We start from the raw sequence: 23943 nt of genomic DNA on the forward strand, positions 1-23943 counted from the left end.
AACCTAAATACCGACCTTGTATAGTTGCATCATGTTATAAATGTGTTATGACATTAATTTTATATAGTATATTAATATATATATATATATATATTTAACCAAAATATTGATAACTTTGACCGAGCATCACAACGATAGTTGAGTTATACAGTGCCAGTTGTAAAATGTCGGATAAAACCTTCGAAGCTTCAGACCTCCAGAATATAAACGCATCACTGGCCATCAATTTTTTTGTAGTTGACACACTCCCCACAATGATAAGTTGCGTCTTGGCTTATAATAGTTTGGCACAAGTCATGAAAGCAATTATGGAATAAACCAAAACCAAAAACAAGAAAAAGAAAAAGAAAAAGAAAAAGAAACCGTCAAATATAAAATGCATGAAATGTTGGGTACCAATGAGTCAATGACCAAATCAAACATCCAAGATTCATGAAAAATTCCATCTCTATCAATTTATTACTAGGATCACTAATTATAAAATTGAATCAATTTCAAGAAAAACCAAATGCAAAGAACCACTCATACAGAACATGCCAATGGTTTTTTAATTCTTTTAACTAACGCCACGTGGAAAAATTGCCTGCCTAGATGGATCCCAAGCTCAATTGAAATACTAATGTAAAATACAAAATTATCAATATAATTATAAAATTTACAGAGAAATACACGCAAACCCCCCCCCCAACATACTTAAATACCACAAGGTCCATTGATATCTTGTCAATTGATCTTGTGCCATTTAAATGTGTTGTGGGAGACTTTAAAGTAATTCTCCATAGCAAGCTACATCAATCATATGCAAAAAATTGAACAACTCGTTTAATTTATAAAAAATGCAACGCATAAGACCCACACCCAGTTACTTTTTAAATATTTGAAACTTCAACAACAAAAAAAACCTTATCCCATTATGTGGGATCAGATTTAAAATCCCGATCATTTAATAAGATTTGAAACCTGCAGACCCATAAATTATACATGAGACTGCTCTATAGAAGCCCTGAAACTTCAAAAACACGAGCAGTACCATCAATTGAGACAGAAACAACGCAATCTTTAGTAGCAGATAGAGAAAGAGATTGAATGGCATCAGCGTGCCCCCTGAATGTTCTCACACATTCACCAGATCGGCTATCCCACACTCTCACAATTCCATCCACACAACCAGTTACCACATAGAAAGCACCAAGCCATGACAAACATGTCACTCCCTCCTGTTCAAATGCCAAAAACCATCTTTATTCAGACTAGCAATGATGATTTACAACCCCAAACCTAAGTACATAATTGGCGAGCCATGGGAAAATTAGCTTGTAACTTGTTAAAATACTCCTTTAGTCTTGTTTATAAGTGACTTCCAACATATTCACCGATACTGAGGAAAAGCTTAAAACTCATTAATTCTGTCTAAAAATTTATTAAGTTTTCAACTCTGTTTTTATTAAATATGCTTTAACAACATACTTTTTCTCACTAACATTTAATGAAAGGTTAAAAAAGAAGCTTGTAATGAAAAATTAATGTGACTTATAAATAGGACTAAAACAATTATTTTCTCCTTGCTTTATAAATAGGATTGGAGGAAGTACACAAGAATGAAAAATTTTGTGCAAAACAAAATTCAAAATACCTCATGATCACAAGTGCTTCGGGTTAATGAATGCTCTATATCCCATATCACAAGTTTATTATCCATGCTTCCAGCTGCCACCCAAGAGTCACTATCGTGTACAGTTCGAAAGAAACGAAAGTAATATTAATGCCCTTGTTGTAGGCCAATAAACAAAGAAATGCAGAAGAGGAGGGAAGGAGATGTACGAAAGAGGAACAAGTAATAGATCTTTGTGAATAAATTGATTAAAATTGCTTAACCCTAGCTAATCAGGGACTTGTAAAATGCCCAAGAGGTACATCCCCTAAAAAGTTAAGTTCTTAATGACAGTAAAAAGACTGGGTTTCTTCAATAAAAACACTCTTCCTAATATCACAGTCAATCTGGTCAGCGCATGGTCCTCAGAAAACACTATTCTAACAACTTAGACAATAAGATTGTCAAACTTATATGAACTAGGCAGCACATGTGCACAATGACACAGTCAAGAGATATGCCTGTCAATCTTAATGCATACCTCTGTGCAAACCCAACACATTCGATGGAATCAGAATGAGAAACCAGTGAATTAACAACCTGTCAACCACAATGGAAATGTTCTTTAGAAACCTAACTGACAATAATGTCCGAAAGTCCTAAGTAAGAAATGAAGCTTATAGACAAAAGGAACAATCAGCACAGTAAAAGAGAATCTTAGCAGGTTAAAAAAATTGACTAAACTGGAATTTTTTTATAAATTATAATTACAATGAGTAGGAGGAAGCAATCATATCACAGTATGAGCTGAAAGTTTTGAAATATTTTATTTAATGCAGAACCAAGAGGCTTTTATCAATCATGGAGGAAGCAATTGTAGGACATACTCTCCCTGTAGAAATATTCACAACGTGGACAGATCCATCCCTAGAACCAGTAAGTGCAAGAGTTGAACTTGAACTTATCGACATGCATGTCAGCCCGTCAGTATGATATGGATGACCTAGAAGGGAAAGTTAAATATGTCAAAAACTTCTAAGATGACCTAAAAATGCATAGTAAAAAGAGAGAAAATGAAACCTACAGCCAATCATTTAAAAATCCTATGATGAAAGCAAGAGATATTTATTTAGAATTTCAACACTAGATTGTTAATTGACAAATAGAAATCACAGGCTCCTATGTATGATTTTCATTGAAGCTCCAAACACAAACTAACTTTAAAAATATGTGTGCGCGCGCGCGCGCGCATGATGGATATCCCAGTATGAGAGACAAATGATATTGAGAAAAGTAAATCACAATTTTTCTGGTCATCGTAGTGGGAGGTTAATGCAGGCTTTGACCTTTTTCTTTGCTTAATTTCATACTTGGATGTAATAAGTGCCGGACCTTACAACCGACAAACAAGAACGATGCATCAAAAGTGATTTTTACATACCCCGCACAACATGAAGGTTTTCTCCGCTTTTGGGGTTCCATATTCTCATAGTAGCATCATCAGAACCAGTGCATATTATTTTCCCTTCAGCACCAAATAAAACATAAGCAGATCGGAAAATCAATGTGAACAATAACAACTGCAAAGGGGGAAAATGTGCATCAAGATGAAGAGAAGTTACTACCATCAGGAGTGAAATCACCACAGGTTACACTACCACCATGGCCAGCAAATGTACCAAGAAAGGCACCTCTATCAGCATTCCACATCCAAACGGTGGAATCCTCAGAACCAGCTAATAGTAGGTGTCCTCTTGGATGCCACCTAAGCCACTGAAAGGTCACACATTTAACCAATTCAATTATTACTAGAAGGAGTCAAGGAGAGCAGCGCAACCCAAAAACAAAAATGACATTCTAACCTCAATTCCCCCTCCAGGACCTTCCAGAGAACCTCTGTGATTTCCAAGTACATCCCAGACTTGAACAACTCCATCCAAGCTTCCTGATGCAAGCAACTGCCCATCACTGCTAAAAGCTAAACTGCTTACTGAATCTCCATGACCTATATGATACAACAAAAAGTCAGCAAAATATGACAGTTGTCATGTGATATGAAAATTTCATTCATTATAACTCTCTCCTGGGTCACTATACACCCATCAGTGAATTTTATGTCAAAAACCTTGAAGTTCAGAAGCCCAGTCTCCTTGGCCAATCCTCCAAAGAAACCCTTTGTCATCACCTCCCCCAGTTGCAACCAGTGTTTCATCTGTTGGGCTACAGGCAACTGCGTATAATTCTCCTATTTAAGGGGGAAAAATCCAAGGAAACATGAAATGTAAAAATCATGTTGATGCAACAAAATCTCGTTCAAACATATGACACATGATCTCAAAAAAATTTAGGTAAATAACATTATCAGCCAATGAATAAAATCTTCAGCAGCAATGAACTTACACACAACAGAAATATTTTGAAGCAAAAACCTAATAATTTCATGTTAAGAAAGACCTGCCTAAAAAGTTGATGGTTTGTGCTCCCTAGAATGTTATATAGAACTAAAATTATTTGAAATACTGAATTTTTAGTTAATATAATCAAAAGTTCGGTAAGGACAATGTTTAAGGTAAAACACACATTAAAGGATAGTAATCTCACCAGAATGACCAGTGAAGATGTGCACAGAATCATCAGGCTCCTCTGAAATCATTGAATAAAAATGATTAACAAAAACATTTAATCAGTAAAAAAGTAAAACATCTTGATTCTAGCTTTAATAGTAGTACAAGTCTCAAAATAACAGCTAACAATTTTCACGGAGAAAAAATATAGAACACCAAGAAGTATAAAAGATGGTATAGCTATCCAAATTGATTCGCAGCAGTCCTACCAACTTGCTCCATGTCAGATTCTTCCTCATCTGCATCAGGAAGATCTTCATTGTCCAAGGCAACTTCCTGGATGATGTCAGACTCATCCAGAAAAACTTCTTCATTATTGTCTTCATCATCATGAAGAGATGGACTTGATGGGGCATTCATCTTTTTGTCTCAATTCAAGATGTAATTAAAACACTCTTGGAATCTGATAACAAATATGAAAGAGGCAATTATTGAAATAGATTTGGCATCCAATTACTTTTCCCATTCTCTGCCAACACTTTTCCATTACTTCCCCATCTTCAGGGGATTACTCATTCAATGTAATGGATTGTGAAGTGTGAAAACAGTGCCAAAACCATCCAACCGTATGACATAATGGTGAGAATTAGGATAAAGTTAAGCAATTGCATTACACATGGATGATTACAAAAAATAGAAAAACTAAATATGCTACAGAAACATTTACAGAAAAATGAAAAGAAAAGAAAAGTTAACCATAAACATATGCTACATTTTGAAAAACAAACAATGATGATACCCTTCACATGATCACTGAAAAACTCAATGGCACGGTGTAACTGTACTTTATACTAATATTAGTATTAATATCATTGATAAAGTCTACAAATGATGTGGAAGAATAGAAAGCTTAAATGTATTATCCTGGAGCCGAGTTTGGATTTTCATGCAGCTGAAATTCTAGAATGGAGGCCAAGGTTCGATATTAAAATAGGAAAATCCACAGCAGTCTCAGCGGAGATAAGGAGGGTATGACAATTCACTGTTTCACAAGATAGGATAGTGCATCAACCGAGCTTACAAATCCAATTTGTTCTTACCACCAATCCACATGGAGCTTATCTACTGAGTCACCCTCATCAGCCATATAATCTTGTTTGCGTTACTCTTAATATGAGGAAACTTCTGATGATATTCTCTATTTACAGTGTTATATTAGGAGTTAGTATGGTTAGGCTTTGCTCCTATACAATTTTTTATGTTGTATCTCCTTTCAACACAAAACAAAAAAGGAATCCATAAACATAGAGATTATTTTGAAGTTTTGAAATGGGAAGAGGAACACACAACAACAAGCCTTTATTCCACTATGTGGGGTTGGCTACATGGATTGCAAGACGTCATTATACTCTATCATTTACCAAACTTTTAAAAATACTATTAATTAAGAGATTGCGTTCAACAACTTTCAAGAGTATTGTTCTCTTAGGCCTTCCTCTATCCCTCTTAACAAAGAAGAGGAACATAACTGCACTTAAAATTTTGCAACTCTACTTAATTCTTAGCAGCATAAGAAACAGATCGCATCTCTCATAAGCACAACAAATAGTTTTTTTTTTTTTTTTCCCCATAATACAGAGAAAACCCATTAGAACTATAATTAATCCACCGGAAAAAAAAAATAATCACAATATGAAAAAAGATTTCCCACAAATATGTCAAGTTAAATACTGGGAATGAAAATAATTTTAAAACACAACAAACGAGGGAAAGGGACAGCAAAGTCCAAAACGAGTACCCTGGTTAAGTTGATCGCTTAAATGTTCAAAATCATAGGCAACGATTGGCATGGGCAAAATAAAAGCGTGCAGCACATAAACATGTCTCTACAATATTCTGACAAAATTAAACAAAAATAATGTTAGCTGTGCCCTCGGGTATGAGCATGGGCACTTCAACAACTCTAGGAGCCCATCAAGTCTTGACATAGGCAGCGCACAAGGCACAACCTCCACCATCTCAACACTACTAGTATAACAACAACAACAACACCACCACCACCACCACCACCACCACCACCACCAAGCAATGGCATTGGGAAGAGAGGCAGAAGAAATGGAGTAGTTTCATAGATTGTTGAAAGTACCATCGTGAAATAGGCGTTCATCATTGGGCATACGACCGAAGAATCATGATCATCAATTCTATATCTAAAATTTGAATATTAAGTAAAAATAACCTCTGTGCCCTTTGCTCAAGGGAAACAAACAACGAGAAATACCACAACAACGAAAAATCCAACAATACCCGTCGATATATAAGATCCATAAATATCACAATAAAATTAGTTCTAATACAAATCAAACTCTATAACTAATCACTTCCAGGATTTGAGATGAGCGACTGAGCGACTGAGAACGAGCCAGAGCAAGAACCAGCAGAGGATGAACGATAGAAACAGTAAAAATAGAGTCATGTGACCTACCTGCTGAGATGAGTGAGACGGATAATGAGTAAAGAGACGGCACCGAGAGGGAGAAACACTGTTGATGAACGAAGTGAGGGAGACCAGCGAGATGAATGAAGTGTGAAGGCTGAGGTCATGAGGAAAATCTCTCACAACTGAAGACTAACGATAGATGACAACTTCAAAAACTCCATAAAGAAACTCTCTTGCACCCTTATGCGTGAATTTCATAGAATTTTGCATCGTTTTCTCATTCCAAAAGCAGCGAAGATATACAAAACTTATAGGAGAGGAAAATGCTACCACCGATTCAATCAGTAAGCTCAAGCCACGGCAATGGGGCAGATGAAGCTATAACAGTTCAGCACGCTAATGGAGGAAAAGAGAGTACACAAAGATATGAGATAAGAACAAAATAAGCTCACCACTTTGTGCCTGTTCTCTCTTCTGCGGCTAACCACGGCAAAGGAATCGAAAGGTGACGGGCGTACAGACCAGCATCGGAATAAGGCGGCGGCGGCGGCGGCGGTGACTAGCTCTTTGGAGGTGATCGCAGTGGCGACGGCGGCAGCGGTGGAAACGGACAACTATCTGGGCGCTTCTGTCTCCACGGCGTCATTACAAAGGGGTGAGTTATGGCTTATAAATCATCGAATCTTAGGAGTTGGCCCAAAAATTTTATAAAAATAAAATAAATGGAAAAATATCTGGGTCGAAGTTCTGAAAAGCACGAAAAATCAAAATCAAGGAACCTGAAGCAATACATTTATGCCTCATTTGATATGAAGAAGTTTTTTTTTTTTATAAAAATAAAAATAAAAAATAAAATTTAAAAATATATTTGATATCTCAATAAAATTGAAATAAAATTTTATTTAATATTATATTTATATTATGAAAAGACTAAAATACCTATAAAACATAAAAAAAAATAAATTGACTCACCAAATTTCAAAACTTTCCTCCACTCTATTAGATCTCTAAATTATTGTCCCACCATCCCTACCATCATTAAGAATTGTCCAAAAATCAAGCATATCATATTTAAATGAATAAAGCAATAGATGCAGAAATCAAGAGTACAAAGCAAAGTCATAAATCAATTTCAACATTTTCCTAACCACCAAAATCGAATATGAGACAAAACAAAATTGACAAACAAAAGCTCAAAAAAGAAAAATGAATGAAGCAAAGGATTGGAGGAGATGATAGTGATGATGAGAGAGAGAGATAAGCAACAACAGTAAGGACGACAGTAAAGATAGAGGGGTATGTCACTATTATTGCTAGGGAAAAATCATTATTGGTGGTCGCTCAATGTTGCTAGTAGGGAATTGTTGGAAGAGACGAGAATCATTGTGGTCCTTAATGTTGCTAGTGGTGAGTTGCTAACCATCGCAAGTAGGAACCATTCAAAGAGATAAGAATCGTTGTGGTCTATTAACGCTGCTGGTGGTGAATCATCACCGCAGCTAGTAGAGTTGTCGTCGCCGTCACTAATGGAGGAATGTCATTGCAAGTGGGGGTTGGTGGGGTGCAATAAGCAGTCAGCAGATATCATGGGAGACAGAGGAGAACGATAAGGTAAGGCCAAAGGGGTCCAATAGAGACATGGAACCCACTTCCATGGGTTGAAGCAAGGAACATACTTCCATCATTTTTTATGGAAGTGGGTTCTCTAAAGAATCGGCTTCTATTGTAACAAAAACACAAAATTATTGATTCCACTTCCAATTTTCTCACTCTAATTCCATGGTACCAAATAAGCTATTACAACTGAGGATTAATGAATTCTAATTTGACACCATAGCCTTTAGGGTCTTGAGTGAAATTAATTATATGGTGAAAATATATATTTGCCCTTGATGTTTAAAATTTAAAAAAAAATATTGGCCCTCTCTATATGCTTTGCTTTTCTTCTGTTCTCCCTTTTTCTTGGTCCCATCTTCTATATTTCATTCATATGTTCCAGGCGAATCCAAGTAGTTTGTATAGCTTTTAGCTCTGCGTTTTTCTTTTCAATGTCATTGTTGAGATGTTTTCTTGTCTCGATGTCACAAATTATAATAAAAAAAGATGTGTTACATAATCTCTTCACCATTAATCTTCAACATTGATCTTTGATTAACTATGGAAAAAAATCCCTACTGCAAGTGTTGCGTTAAACAATAGATTGCTTTTTTCATTTTTTTTTTGGTTAAGTTCACATCAACCCTTGTGCTTGAACTTCTTATTCTATTTATTTGGACTCTTTTAAAAAATAATATAATACAAGATTATGTATTTTGAGAGTTCTAGATTTTGGTAATAAGCAATTGACAGGGACATAGCCTCCATTTGATTTTAACAAGATTAAATTTTATAATTAACAAGTGCAGAAAATGAAAATATTCATGGAGAGTAATAAATGTCTTGATCTGGTGAACAAGTGACCATTTGTGAAAAAACAAAACTCTATTCAATTTTATCAGGAATAAATTCCCTAATTAATTAGTGTAGAAAATTAAAATGTTCAACAATTATCATTGTTTGGTAAACAGGTGACCATTTGAGAAAAAACAAGATTCCATTTGATTTTCAACAAGAATAAAGTCCCTAGTTAACAAGTGTGAAAATAACTAGTTTTGTCCGGTGAACAAGTGATCATTCACGAAAAACAAAACTCAATTCTATTTTAACAACAAATAATTCCTAATTAACAAGTTGAGAAAATTATGGAGATCAATAAGTGTTTTGGTATAGTAAACAAGTGACCATTTGCAAAAAAAAAAAAAAAAGACTTCATTCAATTTTAACAAGAATAAATTACCTAATTAGCTTGTGTAAAAAATTAAAATGTTCATGAAGAGCAACAACTATCATTGTTTGGTGAATGACCATTTGAGGAAAACAAAACTCCATTCAAATTTAATGAGAATAAATTCCTTAATTAACAAGTACAAAAAATTAAAATGTTTATGGAGAGCAACAATTATTTTTGTCTAGTGAACAAGTGATTATTCATGAAAAATAAAACTTCATTCTATTTTAACAACAAATAATACCCTAATTAACAAGTGCAAAAAATTATGGAGATCAACAAGTACTCCAGTATGGTGAACAAGTGACCATTTGCAAAAAAAAAACAAAACTCCATTTGATGTTAACAAGAATAAATTCCCTAATTAACTAATTCAAAAAATTAAATATTTATGGAGAGCAACAACTATCATTGTCTGACGAACAAGTAACCACTTGAAAAAAACCAAGACTCCATTTGATTTTGATAAGAATATAGTCCCTAATTAACAAGTGCGAGAAATTAAAATGTTCATGGAGAGGAACAACCGTTTTTGTCTAGTGAACAAATGATCATTCGTGAAAAACAAAACTTCATTTCATTTTAACAACAAATAATTCTCTAATCAACAAGTGTAGAACATTATGGACATCAAAAAGTGTTCGGTATGGTGAAACAAGTGACTATTTGTGAAAAAAACCAAGACTCCATTTGATGTTAAAAAGAATAAATTTCCTAATTAACTAGTTCACAAAATTAAAATATTTATGGGGAGCAACAACTGTTATTGTCTGATAAACAAGTGACCATTTGAGAAACACTTGACACATTCGATTTTAACAAGAATAAATTCCCTAATTAACTAGTGTAAAAAATTAAAATGTTCATAGGAGAGCAACAACTATCATTGTCTAGTAAATAAGTGACCATTTGATAGAGAGCAAACAGTGTCTCAGTCTAGTGAATACGTCATTATTTAGGAAATAACAAGACATCATTCCTTTCAATAACAATTAACTTCTTAATTAAAAAGTCTAGAATATTAACCATTTGAAGGAGAGCAACAACTATCTTGGTCTGGTGAACAAGTCACCACTTGGGATTAACCATTTAAAGGAGAGTAACAACTGTCTTGGTCTTGGTCTGGTAAACAAGTCACCACTTGGGATTAACCATTTAAAGGAGAGTAACAACTGTCTTGGTCTTGGTCTGGTAAACAAGTCACCACTTAGGATTAACCATTTAAAGGAGAGTAATAACTGTCTTGGTTTGGTGAACAAGTCACCATTTGGGAAATAACAAGTCATGATTCCCTTTTAACAACAATCAATTCCTTAATAGAACCAAATGTTGAAATTTGAAGAACAAGTTATCTTTCGGGAAAAAACAACTCCCTTTCCCATTTTAACAAGAAACTATTCCTGAATTAACAAATATTGCCATTGTATTGTAGCAACTAGTACATAGACAATATTAATTTCACCTAATTTCATACCAATACTTGTCATTGTAGTAATAGGTACTCATCAAATTCTGCATCTATTTACATCATATTATTGCATGTTTCCCTACTTTTTTAGCCTGAATTTGGATTCTTGCAAGTCTTGTGAGTTTGAGAAGCCTTGCCATATCTAGAACAATGATAAACCTTTTAGTTTTTGGAATTGTGATTCTATCCTTCTACTTCATGGCCTCCCTAAAGGTTGGCTAGTCAATGGCAATTGGAGGAAGACTGATGTGGAAAAATCTGTTATCTATCACTTGCCATCTGTCATATCAACCTACAACCATTTAAAATAATTTTTACTCTTAATTTTGAATTTACAATTACAATTCTAATATCCATCATATATCATGATTATTCTAACAACAAAAAGTTTAATAGTTTTAGATTTTAACTAATTTTTACACTATTTTCTAATTCATACTTACAATTCTAATAGCGACAATATATCATTATTATTTTAACAATAGATAATTCAATAGTTAGACTTTCCTTCCCAATAACCAAACTAAATTACTACCAAGTAACAAAATGAACTATCTCAAATCAATCATATAGCAGCGTCAATGAAGAAAAAAGACTAATTATATCAAATTCTCATTTGATGATAAATTTACATAAAGAGGGAAGAAACAGAGAGTAAAGTTTCAATCTTCAACAATAAAATTTCAAGTTTCATTTTCAATGGAAATCAAGAAATTTAGAAGGAGTCATTCATCTTCAATCTATAACAATAATAGGTGTTTGATAGTAGGGTATTGCTACTTAGCAAATAAAACTTGCTTAGCAACCTTCACCCCTTTAAGAAATAATGGGTGCTTGTAGCCTTATGCCGAGAATCTATCAAAGAGTCACAAACTATATAGAAAGCATATTAAGCTTCTTCCTGGAGAAGACATGCCTAAAATTAAGAAAACCTTGTTCGATAAATGAGAAATATTCATCAACAACTTAAATATTTTCATGATTGAGTACAGTCTTTTTGAACATGCCTTCCTTTTGAATTTTAAAGGCAGAGAATGATGGAATGTAACATCTAAAAAAAAATTATTCCCTTGATTAATTAAGTTAATGAAGGATAAATTTTTAAATTTAAATATAAATGGATTTGAAAATAGTTAGAGATAGCTATTGGGATTGGTTTTAGCTTTTAGATTAAGTTCGGAAGTGAATTGGTTTACCTGAGCTCAAATTGAAGAGAAAAGAAATCAAAATTTTGGCCCAGTGCATTATGTTGTAGCATAAAAATTTATGCTACAGTATAAATTACAAAATCAGTTTTTTTAAAAACGTGAAAAGAGTTAGAAATAGGGAGAAAAGGCCAGAAACAGAGGGAGCGCGATGAAGTAAGTTGTTCCTCTGCTAGGATATTAACTTTTGGGCATTTTGGAGGTAATTGAAACTTGATTTTACCTAGGTATATTATCCTTATCTCTTCTTGTTCTCTCTATACGTTTTGAAAGTGAGATTTGAGGTTAGGAAATGATGATTTTTGAACCTAAGGCTATGAATCCAAATTCATTAGTCTAAATGAAACTAATGAGAGTTGTTTAAGTTATTTAAGCCTACATATAGTGGCTTTATGCATCCATAAAAGTGGGCTTTTAATTACGGATGAAATTATATCATAAAGTGCCATAAATGGTGGTGCTTAAAGTAGATGACTTCCATTAATATTGATTAAGGATTGTGTTAGTGTTAGTTGGAGCTAATGAGAGATAATAAACCTAATGTGGTTAGTAAACTCAATAGTTGAGAGCTTTGAGTTATTAAAATGTTGAAATTTGAGAGTTGGAAGATAGCAATGCGTGACATTGATGATGATTTTAGGTTGTTGAATTATATACTAGTGATTATTTAAGTTGTTGAGAGCTAAATGAAATTAATGGGAGTTAAGGAACTCATTAGATGTGAGATTGATCTTGTAGTTGAGAAATTTAATTGTTAAAGTATGAAATTAGATGTTGGAAGTGGTAATTTTAATAATTATTAGTGATGGGTGTTAATGTAATTGTAGACTAACCTTATGAAGTACTAGTAAGCATGAATTTAGCTCGACAAGCAAGTTGTAATTGAGGGATAACTTTTAACCTCTCAAAGGTTTAAATAAATCGAGGGAACTTGGTTTATGCAGTTAAATATTAATAGATTCTTATTGAAATGAATGATTTGAAACATGCTTGCTATTTTAAACCCTTGATGCAAAATTGGCATATTTGAAAAGATGATCTTGTTAAAGTGTTATGTTCACTTACATATAAATAATGATAATGATTGAGATTATGTGAGTATATACTATTTGTTATATGGTATTTGGTATTTGGAGTGGATAATGTTAGTATGGATATGTGAATCCATGTTATGTGATTGGTGATTGAGATGCATGAATATGTGGCATACGTGCATAGAATGATCATTGGCGAGAGTTCGTCTAGAGAGATGAGTAGATTCATAAATCCATGTGGTATTGACAGTGACCATTAGAATCGGGAGCTTGCCTTGGCACTAATCATTGAAATCGAGAAATGGCCCTTGTCCCATGATTGATTTGAGGCTATTCCACTTGTTCTATGAGGGACCCGAATCTAAGTAGTCTCCATCGATTCACAAAGAGGTTATATTAAGGGTATGACATCCCATGGTTATTAGTATTAGGGAAAACTTAATTACACAAGTGAGTAAATTGATCCTGACCTGATAGCTCCTTACAAGTGGAAAGCTGGGTTAGTTCGTGAAGGATATAGCCACCAAATACCTACCGATTTCATGTTGGAGGTAATTAGGAGGGTATAAGGTTGGTATATGATCATGTATTTAGTCTCGACCACATAGTTGTTAGCATTGTGGTTTGGTGCAGTTTGGGGGTGCATGGTTGGTATTATTGCGACCCCAAGTTGCGCATTATTGATATAAATGTGATTATGTGTTTGAAGCTCAGTCACATGGTTGTTATTATTGTGGCCGAGGCTATACATTATCACACATGCTTTATGTGTGTGTTTATTACTAATTGCATCTATTTTTAATTAATATGCAACTGTATAGATTAGGTGGATCTTGGTTATTGAGTGGTTGTACTCACCCCTCTATTTAACATTTTACAGGCACTAGTTTTGAGAAGGACAAAGGGAAAGCACCAGAGGCTTGGAAACTCAGTTTCCTATTGTAAGCCTCTTGTAATTTTAGTTGCATGTGTGTAATTAATTGATATTGTCAACTAGGATGATTATATTTTGTTATTACTTGCACTATTAAATATTGAGTACTGAAAGGTGTATTTTGGACCTAGTGTATGTGGTATCTTTTTAGTTGAGATATAAGAGTAAGGTTAAAATACTAATGCAAATATAAATTTAACTATGTGGATGGTTGTATTGGATTATATTGAGCTTTGAAGTCAAAATGCCTCCCCTTATTATTTCTTAAATCAAAAGGTTGAGAGTTGAATTTGTAAAATATGTGATAACTGGTTGTTGTGGTATGTTATATAGGTTGTCCTAAGTCTATTGGGTATGGTCTAAGGGTTGGTGTGGGCTTTTGGCACTTGGATTGAGTTTTAGACACCTTAGTTATGTTTTGAAAGTATAAAAGTATGAGTTTGCCTTTTAGTGTCCAACTTTTGATTGAGAAATGATTTGAATGTGAAACTAGTGTCATTAGTTAAGGCTTGGAGAAAGCTTTCTATAGACACCTAGGTCACCTCAATCGGACGTCAGATGGAGATTTGGTGAGCATCGAAAATTTGGCCAGAAAATTTTCCGTGACAACTTGTTGCTGTCACAGATTCTGCTGTTTATGCTATAGCATAAAATTTTATGCTGCAACGTAATTGTGCTAGAATTAATTTTTTGCTATTTTGACCCTAGTTTGATTTCATCTTATCTTGTATGATGTCCATGCTTCTACATACATGTTTTGCTCTAATTTTAGTTTATGAAATGATTTATATCATTTTAAGTTTTAAAAATTTGGGATCCCATTTATAAAAATTGTACAAATTTGATAATTCATTTAGATTATTTCCATTATTACCTTGATTTTGTAGTATTAATTGTGGATAAGTACGGGTGACCTTATATGGAACATTGTGATCCTTAAAAAAATTAGTTTCTTTTGAAGATAATAAATTCAGTAAATGAAAATAATTATAAGATTTTAATAGGAAAAGAGAGGAAAACAAAAGACAATAATAGCAAGGTGATATGGAATTAATAGAGGGAACCTGGATTGTTGATAGTGACTGATGGAGCTTCGCTAGTGCCTATTATTATTAAAGATGAGGACAACAATAAAATGAGGTCTTCGATATTCTCTGGTGTGGTGATTGAACTGGGTGTAAGGGACTGAAGAAGTGAAGAGTGGGGTAAGGTTCAAAAAGATGGGTGTGGGTGTCAACTCAAACACTAAGGTCAATTATGTATTTTCACAATCAAAATTAATTACAGTTAAGACCCTAGGGATTGCAGTGTTAAATCAGAATTCATTGGTCTTCAACTATGAATATGTTTCTCTAAGGGTCATTAGTTGTGATTTTCCCTAAAAAGAATCAAGAGAAATAGTTTGAGATCTCATTAAGATAATTAATTATTATTAGGTTGATTAACAATTGAGATTAGGAATTAGGAATATAACAAAGACCTAAAAATAATTAATAATCTAAAACTTGTGTGTAATTCTCTAAAAATAATTAAAACAACTAAATTTTCTAGCCAATAAAACACCTGTGTTTGACTTGTTTATTTATTTATTTACCTGAAGCATGATTTCATTAGAAAGAAACAAAATACAATCACTAAAGCCAAGAAAAGAAAATCAAACTAGGACAAAATCAACAAAGAACCCCAAAGTAACATAGCACCTAAACCAAACAAATAGCCAAAGTCAAAACCTTGCAGATCTAAGGGTAGACAAAGCTCTTGTCTAATATGATCATAAGAGATGGAAAGTAGAAGGTGATTGTTTGAGGACATGCTCAATCGAGCCCAACTTCTTTGACGCTAATGCTGTATAACAAAGTGCATCTCAAACAATCCCCCTAAGAATAGGGGAAAGTGAGACTTGAAAGATAAAACTAACTTCCAAAAAAAAAAGATGATCATAGTAGAGTTAAGCAAGTCCAAGCCATAGACAAAATGATCCACAAGTAAAGGCAAAAATAAAGATAGAGAGACACATAAAGAGCACAATACAAAAATAAAATAAACAATAAAATCCTAAACAAAGCAAAAAGGAGCAACCAACAGAAGAAAAGCTCAACCAAAAGCCCACCATCCCTGGCCTTAACAAGACAAAGACCTCATGGCCTTTGGGTGGTTGCAAGACAACCACCAAGCTTCACAAAAAACATTATCGTTGGACCTTCCTGTAGCAGATTCACATCATCCATAATGTTTACTTTCTCCTTTCTTATCTCCACTCTCTATGGGAGCCCTCCCTTAGCATCCATAATCGGCAAAATATTATCCCATTTCCCATCCCTTTCTTCACCATTGCCACAACCTTTTGGTCTTTTGGCTAAAACCATTATTGATCCCCTATTTTTCCTTCATTCAAGATCCATCCACTCTCACTTAATAGTAATTGAAGAGAGGACCCACTAAATTTAACATATTTTTTAAGACAAGGCTTGATTACTTAATTTTATATACTTAATTAATATATTTTTATTCAATCAGATTAAAACAACTAATTTGATATGATAATATTAATAATAAAAAATTATTATAGAATAATTCTAAAGGTATTTCAAATGAAATCAATATGAGAGGAAACATATAGCCACTAAGAGAAAAGAATAGATAATATATAAAGAATTAACATGCATTAATTTAAGAGAAAATACAAATTATAAGTATATAAAGCTAATTTGATTGATTTCATTTGAAATGTAAGGTATTTTTAGTTGTTCAAAGTATAATCATTATCTTTTTTTTAAAAGTGTCCCTATTAATAATGACTTTATATTTATTGTAGGATATTTAATAGGGGTAAATATAAAAAGATAGAGTTAGTTTGAAAGTAAGTAATTACTTTATTGAGGGTGAGATTCAGTTAAAAATATCTTATATTTTTTAAACGGAGGGAGTATAAAACTACATAATTAAGTTTTTCTTTTATAGATTTAATTTAAAGTTGTTTTTTATAAACTTATAAGTAAATTTTAAAATTTTAAACTAATAAAAGTTAAGTTTTAAATTTTTTTTTAAAAATGAATTACAAATATTATTTTAAATAAATGTAAATTCAAAAATTTTAATTGTAGATAAATGTTCAAATTTTAAATATAATTCTCAAATTAAGGAATTCATTTTATTCAACTGAAATCCCAATAAATTCTTGAATATAAAGAAATTTCATTGATCTTTAAGTAGCATTTTGATTTTATTTTTTATAATTTTATCTCTTAAATTTACGATTTTGTCCATTTGAATTTGTGACTCATTTTTGTAATTTAATATGAAATACATATATTAATTATTAAATTTAAAAAGTAAAATATGTTATTATCTGAATACTTTCAAGAATTTGTAATTTTTTTCCTAAATTTATAATTTTACTCATTAAATTTGCAGCTTGTTTTATCAGTTTTAATATGAAAGGAAATCTTAATGATTAAAATTTAAAAGAAAATTTGTAATTTTAACACGCAAGTTTACAACTCTTTCTCCCTTTTTTATTGATCTAAACATATTTTATTATATAAAAATAGCAATTAAAAATCTAAACAACATACTTTATATTTTAAAATTTGTTAGCACCTTACCTAAATAAAATAACTTCATTGGAACTTAAAATGTCATCCCTTAATTGTCCAGCGAAGTGAGAGGAATAACAGGTTCTGAGAGCACACAATCTCTCTCTCTCTTTTTTTTTTTTTGAGATATTCTTTCCTTTAATTTTTGACTAAGTTGTTTTATAGGAAAGTGGATGCTTTTGACAATAAAATTTCTTGACCGTAAAAAAAAAAAAAAAAAAATCTCATTCCACCCCATAATCTCCGCGCTTATCATCACGCAGAACCGACGCGGGCGAAGATCAATTAAATTAATAAAAAAGGAAAATTAAAAACGTAAAAAAGGAAATCTACGATATGAACTTCGGTTTCACAGATCCTTCAGAATCCTTGCTAGTTAAGGAACATTCAAAGGTTTTGGTTACAACGCTTCTCTCTCTTTTAGTCATCGTTCGCTTGAAATTACTTTAGGCCTTTCTCAATTTTCCTTCACCTTCTTCGATCAATTCCCCCCCCCCCCAAAAAAAAAAAAAATCGGAACTACAAATTTGTAAACTGTCTTCGATATTGCTCACTCGCTGTGGTTTTCGATCTTAGTTTCTGTTTTTCTTTTGTTTGTACTTTGTTCAGTGATTGAGTCTGATCGAGAATAGCACCATGTCGATGCTCGATTCCTTCTTCACCAAGGGCTTCAAAGGCTCCAAATGGTAATAGTTCATTGACAACATCTTTCAGTGATCATTTATGTGATTGTCCTGGTGTTAGCTGATTTAGCTATGTGCTATTTCTTTCTCTTTATTTTTTTTTTAATGAGAAAGTCTTCAATTATTCTGTGCAATTTGGCTTGGGTAAAAGCAGCAAATGGTGAATTGGTTTCTTCCCTTTAGTTAGCCAAAATGAGCTGTGTTAGGTAAATTCAACTTGACTTATTCTATTGTCCCGTTTTTGTTTATGAATCGGCCGCTGTTGGTCTCTAGATTTTCACTGCATCCTTTCTTTCAGATGGCCCCTTTTCCTGGTTCAATTGCTTATAGATGAGAAGGATATTTATTTTTAATTTTAGTTAGTCCTTACTGTTGGTCTTTTGCTAGATTATCTGGATTAGCTCTGTTATTTTATTTTTCTCTCTTAGTTTCCTAGTAAGGGACTTCATTTTTCTAATTTGCACTTTCAGCAAAACCCTTCTGAAGTTGACAATTCCCCGCATAAAGTTGCTAAGAAACAGAAGAGAGATCCAGTTAAAGCAGATGCGCCGTGACATTGCTAAACTACTTGAGACTGGCCAAGAAGCTACTGCTCGCATTAGGGTAACTTGCATGAAAAATTGTCTGGTCTCTCTGTTTTTCCAGTGGTTTTAGAATTTTGAACCCGTGCTAGGGCCGAAATTTTTTCCCTTCCTTATTTCTATTTTACTATTTTCTTTGTTACTTTTACTAGTCTGGTTTGTAGATCTTTTCATGATGTGATAACTTTTGCAGGTTGAGCATATTATCCGAGAGGAAAATATGATGGCTGCTCAAGAGATCATTGAACTTTTTTGTGAGCTTATTGCTGTCCGCCTTCCGATAATTGAATCTCAGAGGTATGAATTGCAGAAGTGAAATCTGACTGACTAGCTTAACTTCTGCTTTCAATTTGTTATTTGTGTGACAATGTAGTCATGTCAGATTTTACATTTTAATCAAGTAATGTGTTTGACATGCTTCCAATGAAGCTAAAGGCATTTTTTATCTGTCATTAAAATAAGCAAATCAGTGTTACCATGACTTGCAGAACTGATTGACTGGAGACAAATTCAGTTATTTTATAACAAGACTGAAACATTGACTCATTAAAAAGGCCACTATGGTCCAGGAAGTGCTTCATAAGCTAAAAATGCTTAAAATGAATATTTGCACTTCAACATTTTCCTTTTCCAGTCATGCTAAATTCTCTGCCAGTATCATTGTATCATTTTTATAATTTTATTCTAGTCATGACAGATCAAAAACTATGTTAAATTTATTTCAATATTTGACTGGCATATTTACCCATATGTTCTTGATGATTGAACTTTCAAGACATGGTTTGGTTTATAAAAAGTTGAACTAATGGAGTTAAAAATTGATCTTTAGTTGGTCCCTGCACTCCTTTCTGCCCTTCTTTCTAATGATCAGTTATGCTGCTTTCACCCAACTTGATTACAATATTTAACAACCAGATAGCTTCACCCTACATTTGTCTCAACAAATTGTAGAACTAATATGTGGAAGTAAACTAGCAAAAGGGATATAATACATGAAGAAACATGTTGATACTAATGTTGAATGAATATTATCTACATCTTTATTGGAATAATACTTAATGTTACCTAAAGCAGGTTGCTCATGGAACGGGAGCTTAATGTTGTTATATGAGTTATGTCTATCACTTGAGATAGAATGTTTGTGCATTTGAATATAATATCGATATTGATTTAATTCTACCAAATTGAAAATGGAATCTATTTTGATATCTGTTCCTAGGGTACTGCATCATGTGAAAAGTACTTAGGCTCCTGCATCCTCATATTGGCAATGTAATATTAAGTGAAATGGTTTAGTTTGCTTCCTTAGAGTTTGTGCTACTCCCTCTGTCCCAAAATGTAAGTCACATGCTAAAAGAATGTAGTGAACATTAAATGTTCTTTTCCTAAAATTTACCTCTAAGAGAGATATCGTTAATATGAGATTACAATTTAATAAGAGTAATTTTGGAAAGTTTAGGTAATTTTTAAAAAATTCAAGATATGTCTAACTAACTTCAACAAACTTATTGTTTTGTTTAAAGTAGGTAAAGGTGGCTTACATTTTGGGATGGAGGGAGCAGTAGTTTTGGACTTCGGTCAATTTTATGTTTGGGATCACATTAACACATAAATAGGGTTTGTTGGGGCAAGATCCCTGTGGGCTCTGGTCATCATTTTTTTCAGATCTGTGTACTTTTCCTTGTTATAACTGTCACGGCTTAAATCATGTGCTAGTGTGATGATTTAATAAAATCATTGGCTAACATTTGCAGAAAGCTTCTTTTGCTTTAGCAATTAAACCCTTCTTTTGTTGGCTAATTTAGTAATGAAGTAGTTTACAAAATCTGAGTCATACTAATGCTAAAAATATCTGTGCACTTATATTGTGAAGAGCCCATTGATATTCTTTAATTGTATATATCCTAACCTTCAACGTTATTCAGAGAATGTCCTCTAGATTTAAAGGAAGCAATATCTAGTATATGTTTTGCTGCGCCAAGATGTGCCGACCTGCCAGAGTTGTTACAGGTTCAAATGTCATTTGCTGCCAAATATGGGAAGGAATTTGTGTCAGCAGCAACTGAGCTCATGCCAGATTGTGGTGTTAATCGTCAGGTTTTATGATTTTACATCATCTATGGACTCATTGGCAATGATAAATGATATTTTTTTAGGGTTTTTTTTTTTGCTATTTTTTTGACATTATTTGTCCAATTTGCAATTGCAGTTAATAGAGCTGCTGTCAATTCGTGCTCCTTCACCAGAAAAGAAACTGACACTTCTAAAAGAAATTGCTGTTGAGCATGACGTAGACTGGGATCCAACTGCTTCAGAAGCTGAGTTCTTAAAGAAACATGAAGACTTACTGGTAACTATTAGGCACTAATGACTAACAAGAATGTGTTTATTTTTCTTTTCATCCTGTTATGATCTTTACACATGCTCGCTTTTTCAGAATGGCCCAGCACAATTCTTTAGTGGATCTAAAGTGCCCCTTCCTGATGAAAAACACAACGAAGCATTGTATTCTGCTCCTGATCAACTTAACAGAGAAGAACCTGATTCTGATTCTGGTTCTGACACATTAGAATTTCCTGAAGTTCCTAAAGTATCGGTGAGATCAAGTGTGAATGTTGCCACTGCTCCAGAAATGGTTGCATCCTCTCCATCTATTCCACCCCGTGAAGCTGGGCTTCACTCATCAAGCAGTTATGGAGGTTCTTCAGATATGAAGTCAGAACATGTAGAAGAAAAATCAGTGGCTGATAAAGGTGAGCCCCATGACTTACCTGGTAATATGGAAAAGAAACAGTTTGTGCCTTTCATCTCCCCTCCAATATCGTCTGGATCATTTTCTGCGAGGCATAGCGATTCACCGCCCTCCCTTTCAAAGACCAAAACTGAGGCTGATGTTGACTTGAATGATGTGTTGGTTGCTGCTCACACCGCTGCTGAAACTGCTGAACGTGCTGCAGCTGCAGCTCGCTCAGCCGCTACTCTTGCACAAATTCGCATTAATGAGCTTACCAAGAAAAGTAGTGCGGACAGTAGTTCTGAGAACCCATTTTATACAGGTAATGATATAAACAAGTCTGGAACAACAGAAACTGGGAATTTTACTGAGCAAATAGCTGCAGATGTATACAACGATAATGGCGCAAGTAATTATGAGCCCCACTATCTTCACACTGCCACCCCTGGCTCTGATTCATCGACATTTACTTCATTTGACACACTAAAGCCAGATTTTGATTCTTCTCTGCCCAGTGAATATGTACCAGAAGACAAAACATCTGGCCACCGGCCTAAGAGATTACCTTCAATGGATGAGGACCCATATTTCTCGTACCCCAACTTATTTTCCTCACAAAACTCAAATGCTGGATCTCATGCTCAATCAGATACTACCAGATCCCATCATGATCTGTGACAGTTTCTTGATATGTCTTGAGATCTTGCTTGTGAATGAGTTTCAACAGTGTTGTAGAATTGTAGTTTAGCTTTTGTTGTGCATGCAGTTTCTGGGTTTATAATATATTTCCTCATCCTGCATACCATCGCTTCCTTTGCATTCAGTGAAAATTTTGAATTTCTGTTATTATGAAGCCATCCTGTTGGTGCTGAATTTGTTGATGGTGATTGAGTGACAATAATGTAAAAATTCTTGTGTTGGGAATAAAGGTTTTCCACTTGCGTTGTGTTTCTCTTTACACTTCTTTCCACCTGATCCTAAGCGCCACTCATTTTAAATCAAGTGAAGCATTTTAAATAAGGTCAGTTTTATCCTTAATCTTCTAAGGAAATATATTTTGTTTCCTATTTCACCCTTATTACTGGAGTTGTAAAAGGGATAAAAGCAACTTTTAGTCCTTTACCTTGAGAGTTATTAATTTGGTCTGAAACCTAGTTTTTATTATTGTAGGCATTATTCTTTGCTTTAGATATTAAGTTACTCTTCCAAGTTTTGCAAGATAAATTAGCTTTCAAAAAAGCTAACGTGCAAATTAGGTTGTTAATGTTGAATATACATATGGATTAATTAATTAATATACATAAACCCAATCTTCTAATTATAATTGATGAAATGTTATTGATTTTAGTCTTTTATAATTCCTAACTTAATCTACGTAGCTTTTTTTCTTGAATATGTAGCATTTTTTTCCTTGTCCAAGTCAACATTTTTACTTCCCATATTATTTATCTACATGACTGCCACATCATCATTTTGTTAACTATGTCAGCATAATTTAATGATATTAATTTCTCTTATAAAATTAATGACTATTTAAATTAGTTTACAAAACATTAAGGTGTGAAATTGAGACAAAAATAAAAGTTGTATTATCTGCTATATTTATTTTTTTTTAAAAAAAGGGCTCAGTTGCTAGCAGAGAAAGTTATTTATCTCTTGACTTCAATTAAAATTACTCTCTTCATTGGAAATCCATGAAGCAGTTCAGGCAGTGCATAAATTCTTTCAATTTTTTTAAATTAAATTTCCATGGAGATAGATTTAATTGGGAAAAAAAAAAATAAAAGAACGATTGGATTGGGCTTTTTGTAATACAAATTGGAGACTCAATTTTCACCAGGCAGATTCCTATCATCTTCTCAAATATGGCTTTGACCATCACCCAATTAGAGTCCAGCTTACAAGGAAGGACTATTAGGAGCGCCAGAATATTCCCTTTAGATGCCATGTTGCTTGGTCTCTTGAAGATTCTATTCACCCTTTGGTCAAAGATTCTTGGGGCACTAATGATTGGATAAAAGGGGTTTGAAAATTTACCACATCTGCTCCCCTTTGAAATAAGGATAAAATTGGTAATATATCCATTAAAAAGAAAAGGATTTTACGTCGGCTGGAAGGAATTGATAGGTGTAGGAACCAAAGTGACAGTTACTTTCTCAAGAAATTGGAAAAATCTCTTTGGGAAGATTACAATCAGGTCCTCTTGCAAGAAGAAATGAGTTAGTTTCAAAAATCTAGATGTAAATGGCTAAAATGGGGAGATCAAAACACCAAATTCTTCCATGC

The 23943-nt window shown here is 33.4% G+C and overlaps 2 protein-coding genes across 4 annotated transcripts; one reads left to right on the forward strand and one right to left on the reverse strand.

Annotated features, from left to right (window-relative positions):
* Positions 1–622: 622 nt before the first annotated feature.
* Positions 623–7246, reverse strand: LOC129321280 (uncharacterized). Of its 2 annotated transcripts, none has more exons than XM_054967001.1 (11): positions 7048–7246; positions 4425–4618; positions 4193–4234; positions 3717–3836; positions 3454–3596; positions 3217–3364; positions 3033–3116; positions 2479–2594; positions 2133–2191; positions 1634–1724; positions 623–1217 (listed from the first exon to the last, which is right to left on the reverse strand). In XM_054967001.1, exons 2-11 carry the CDS (start codon positions 4573–4575, stop codon positions 993–995), a joined length of 1179 nt encoding a protein of 392 aa, XP_054822976.1. In that variant the 5' UTR covers positions 4576–4618; positions 7048–7246; the 3' UTR covers positions 623–992. The 2 variants fall into 2 exon arrangements, with proteins under 2 accessions (XP_054822976.1, XP_054822983.1); XM_054967008.1 differs by lacking the exon at positions 7048–7246 and adding an exon at positions 6641–7008.
* A 10679-nt stretch (positions 7247–17925) lies between these two features.
* LOC129290958 (uncharacterized) lies at positions 17926–22615 on the forward strand. 2 transcript variants are annotated; one of them, XM_054928023.1, is made up of 7 exons: positions 17926–18052; positions 18269–18345; positions 18813–18945; positions 19117–19220; positions 20849–21020; positions 21133–21273; positions 21361–22615. In XM_054928023.1, the coding sequence occupies exons 2-7, from the start codon at positions 18296–18298 to the stop codon at positions 22333–22335; spliced, it is 1575 nt and encodes a 524-aa protein (XP_054783998.1). In that variant the 5' UTR covers positions 17926–18052; positions 18269–18295; the 3' UTR covers positions 22336–22615. The 2 variants fall into 2 exon arrangements, with proteins under 2 accessions (XP_054783998.1, XP_054784006.1); XM_054928031.1 differs by lacking the exon at positions 17926–18052 and having other exon boundaries at positions 18147–18345.
* Positions 22616–23943: the final 1328 nt, after the last annotated feature.

Source organism: Prosopis cineraria, unplaced genomic scaffold, assembly GCF_029017545.1.
Source record: "Prosopis cineraria cultivar Desert tree isolate PC_DT_omini unplaced genomic scaffold, ASM2901754v1 PC1, whole genome shotgun sequence".
NCBI lineage: Eukaryota > Viridiplantae > Streptophyta > Magnoliopsida > Fabales > Fabaceae > Prosopis > Prosopis cineraria.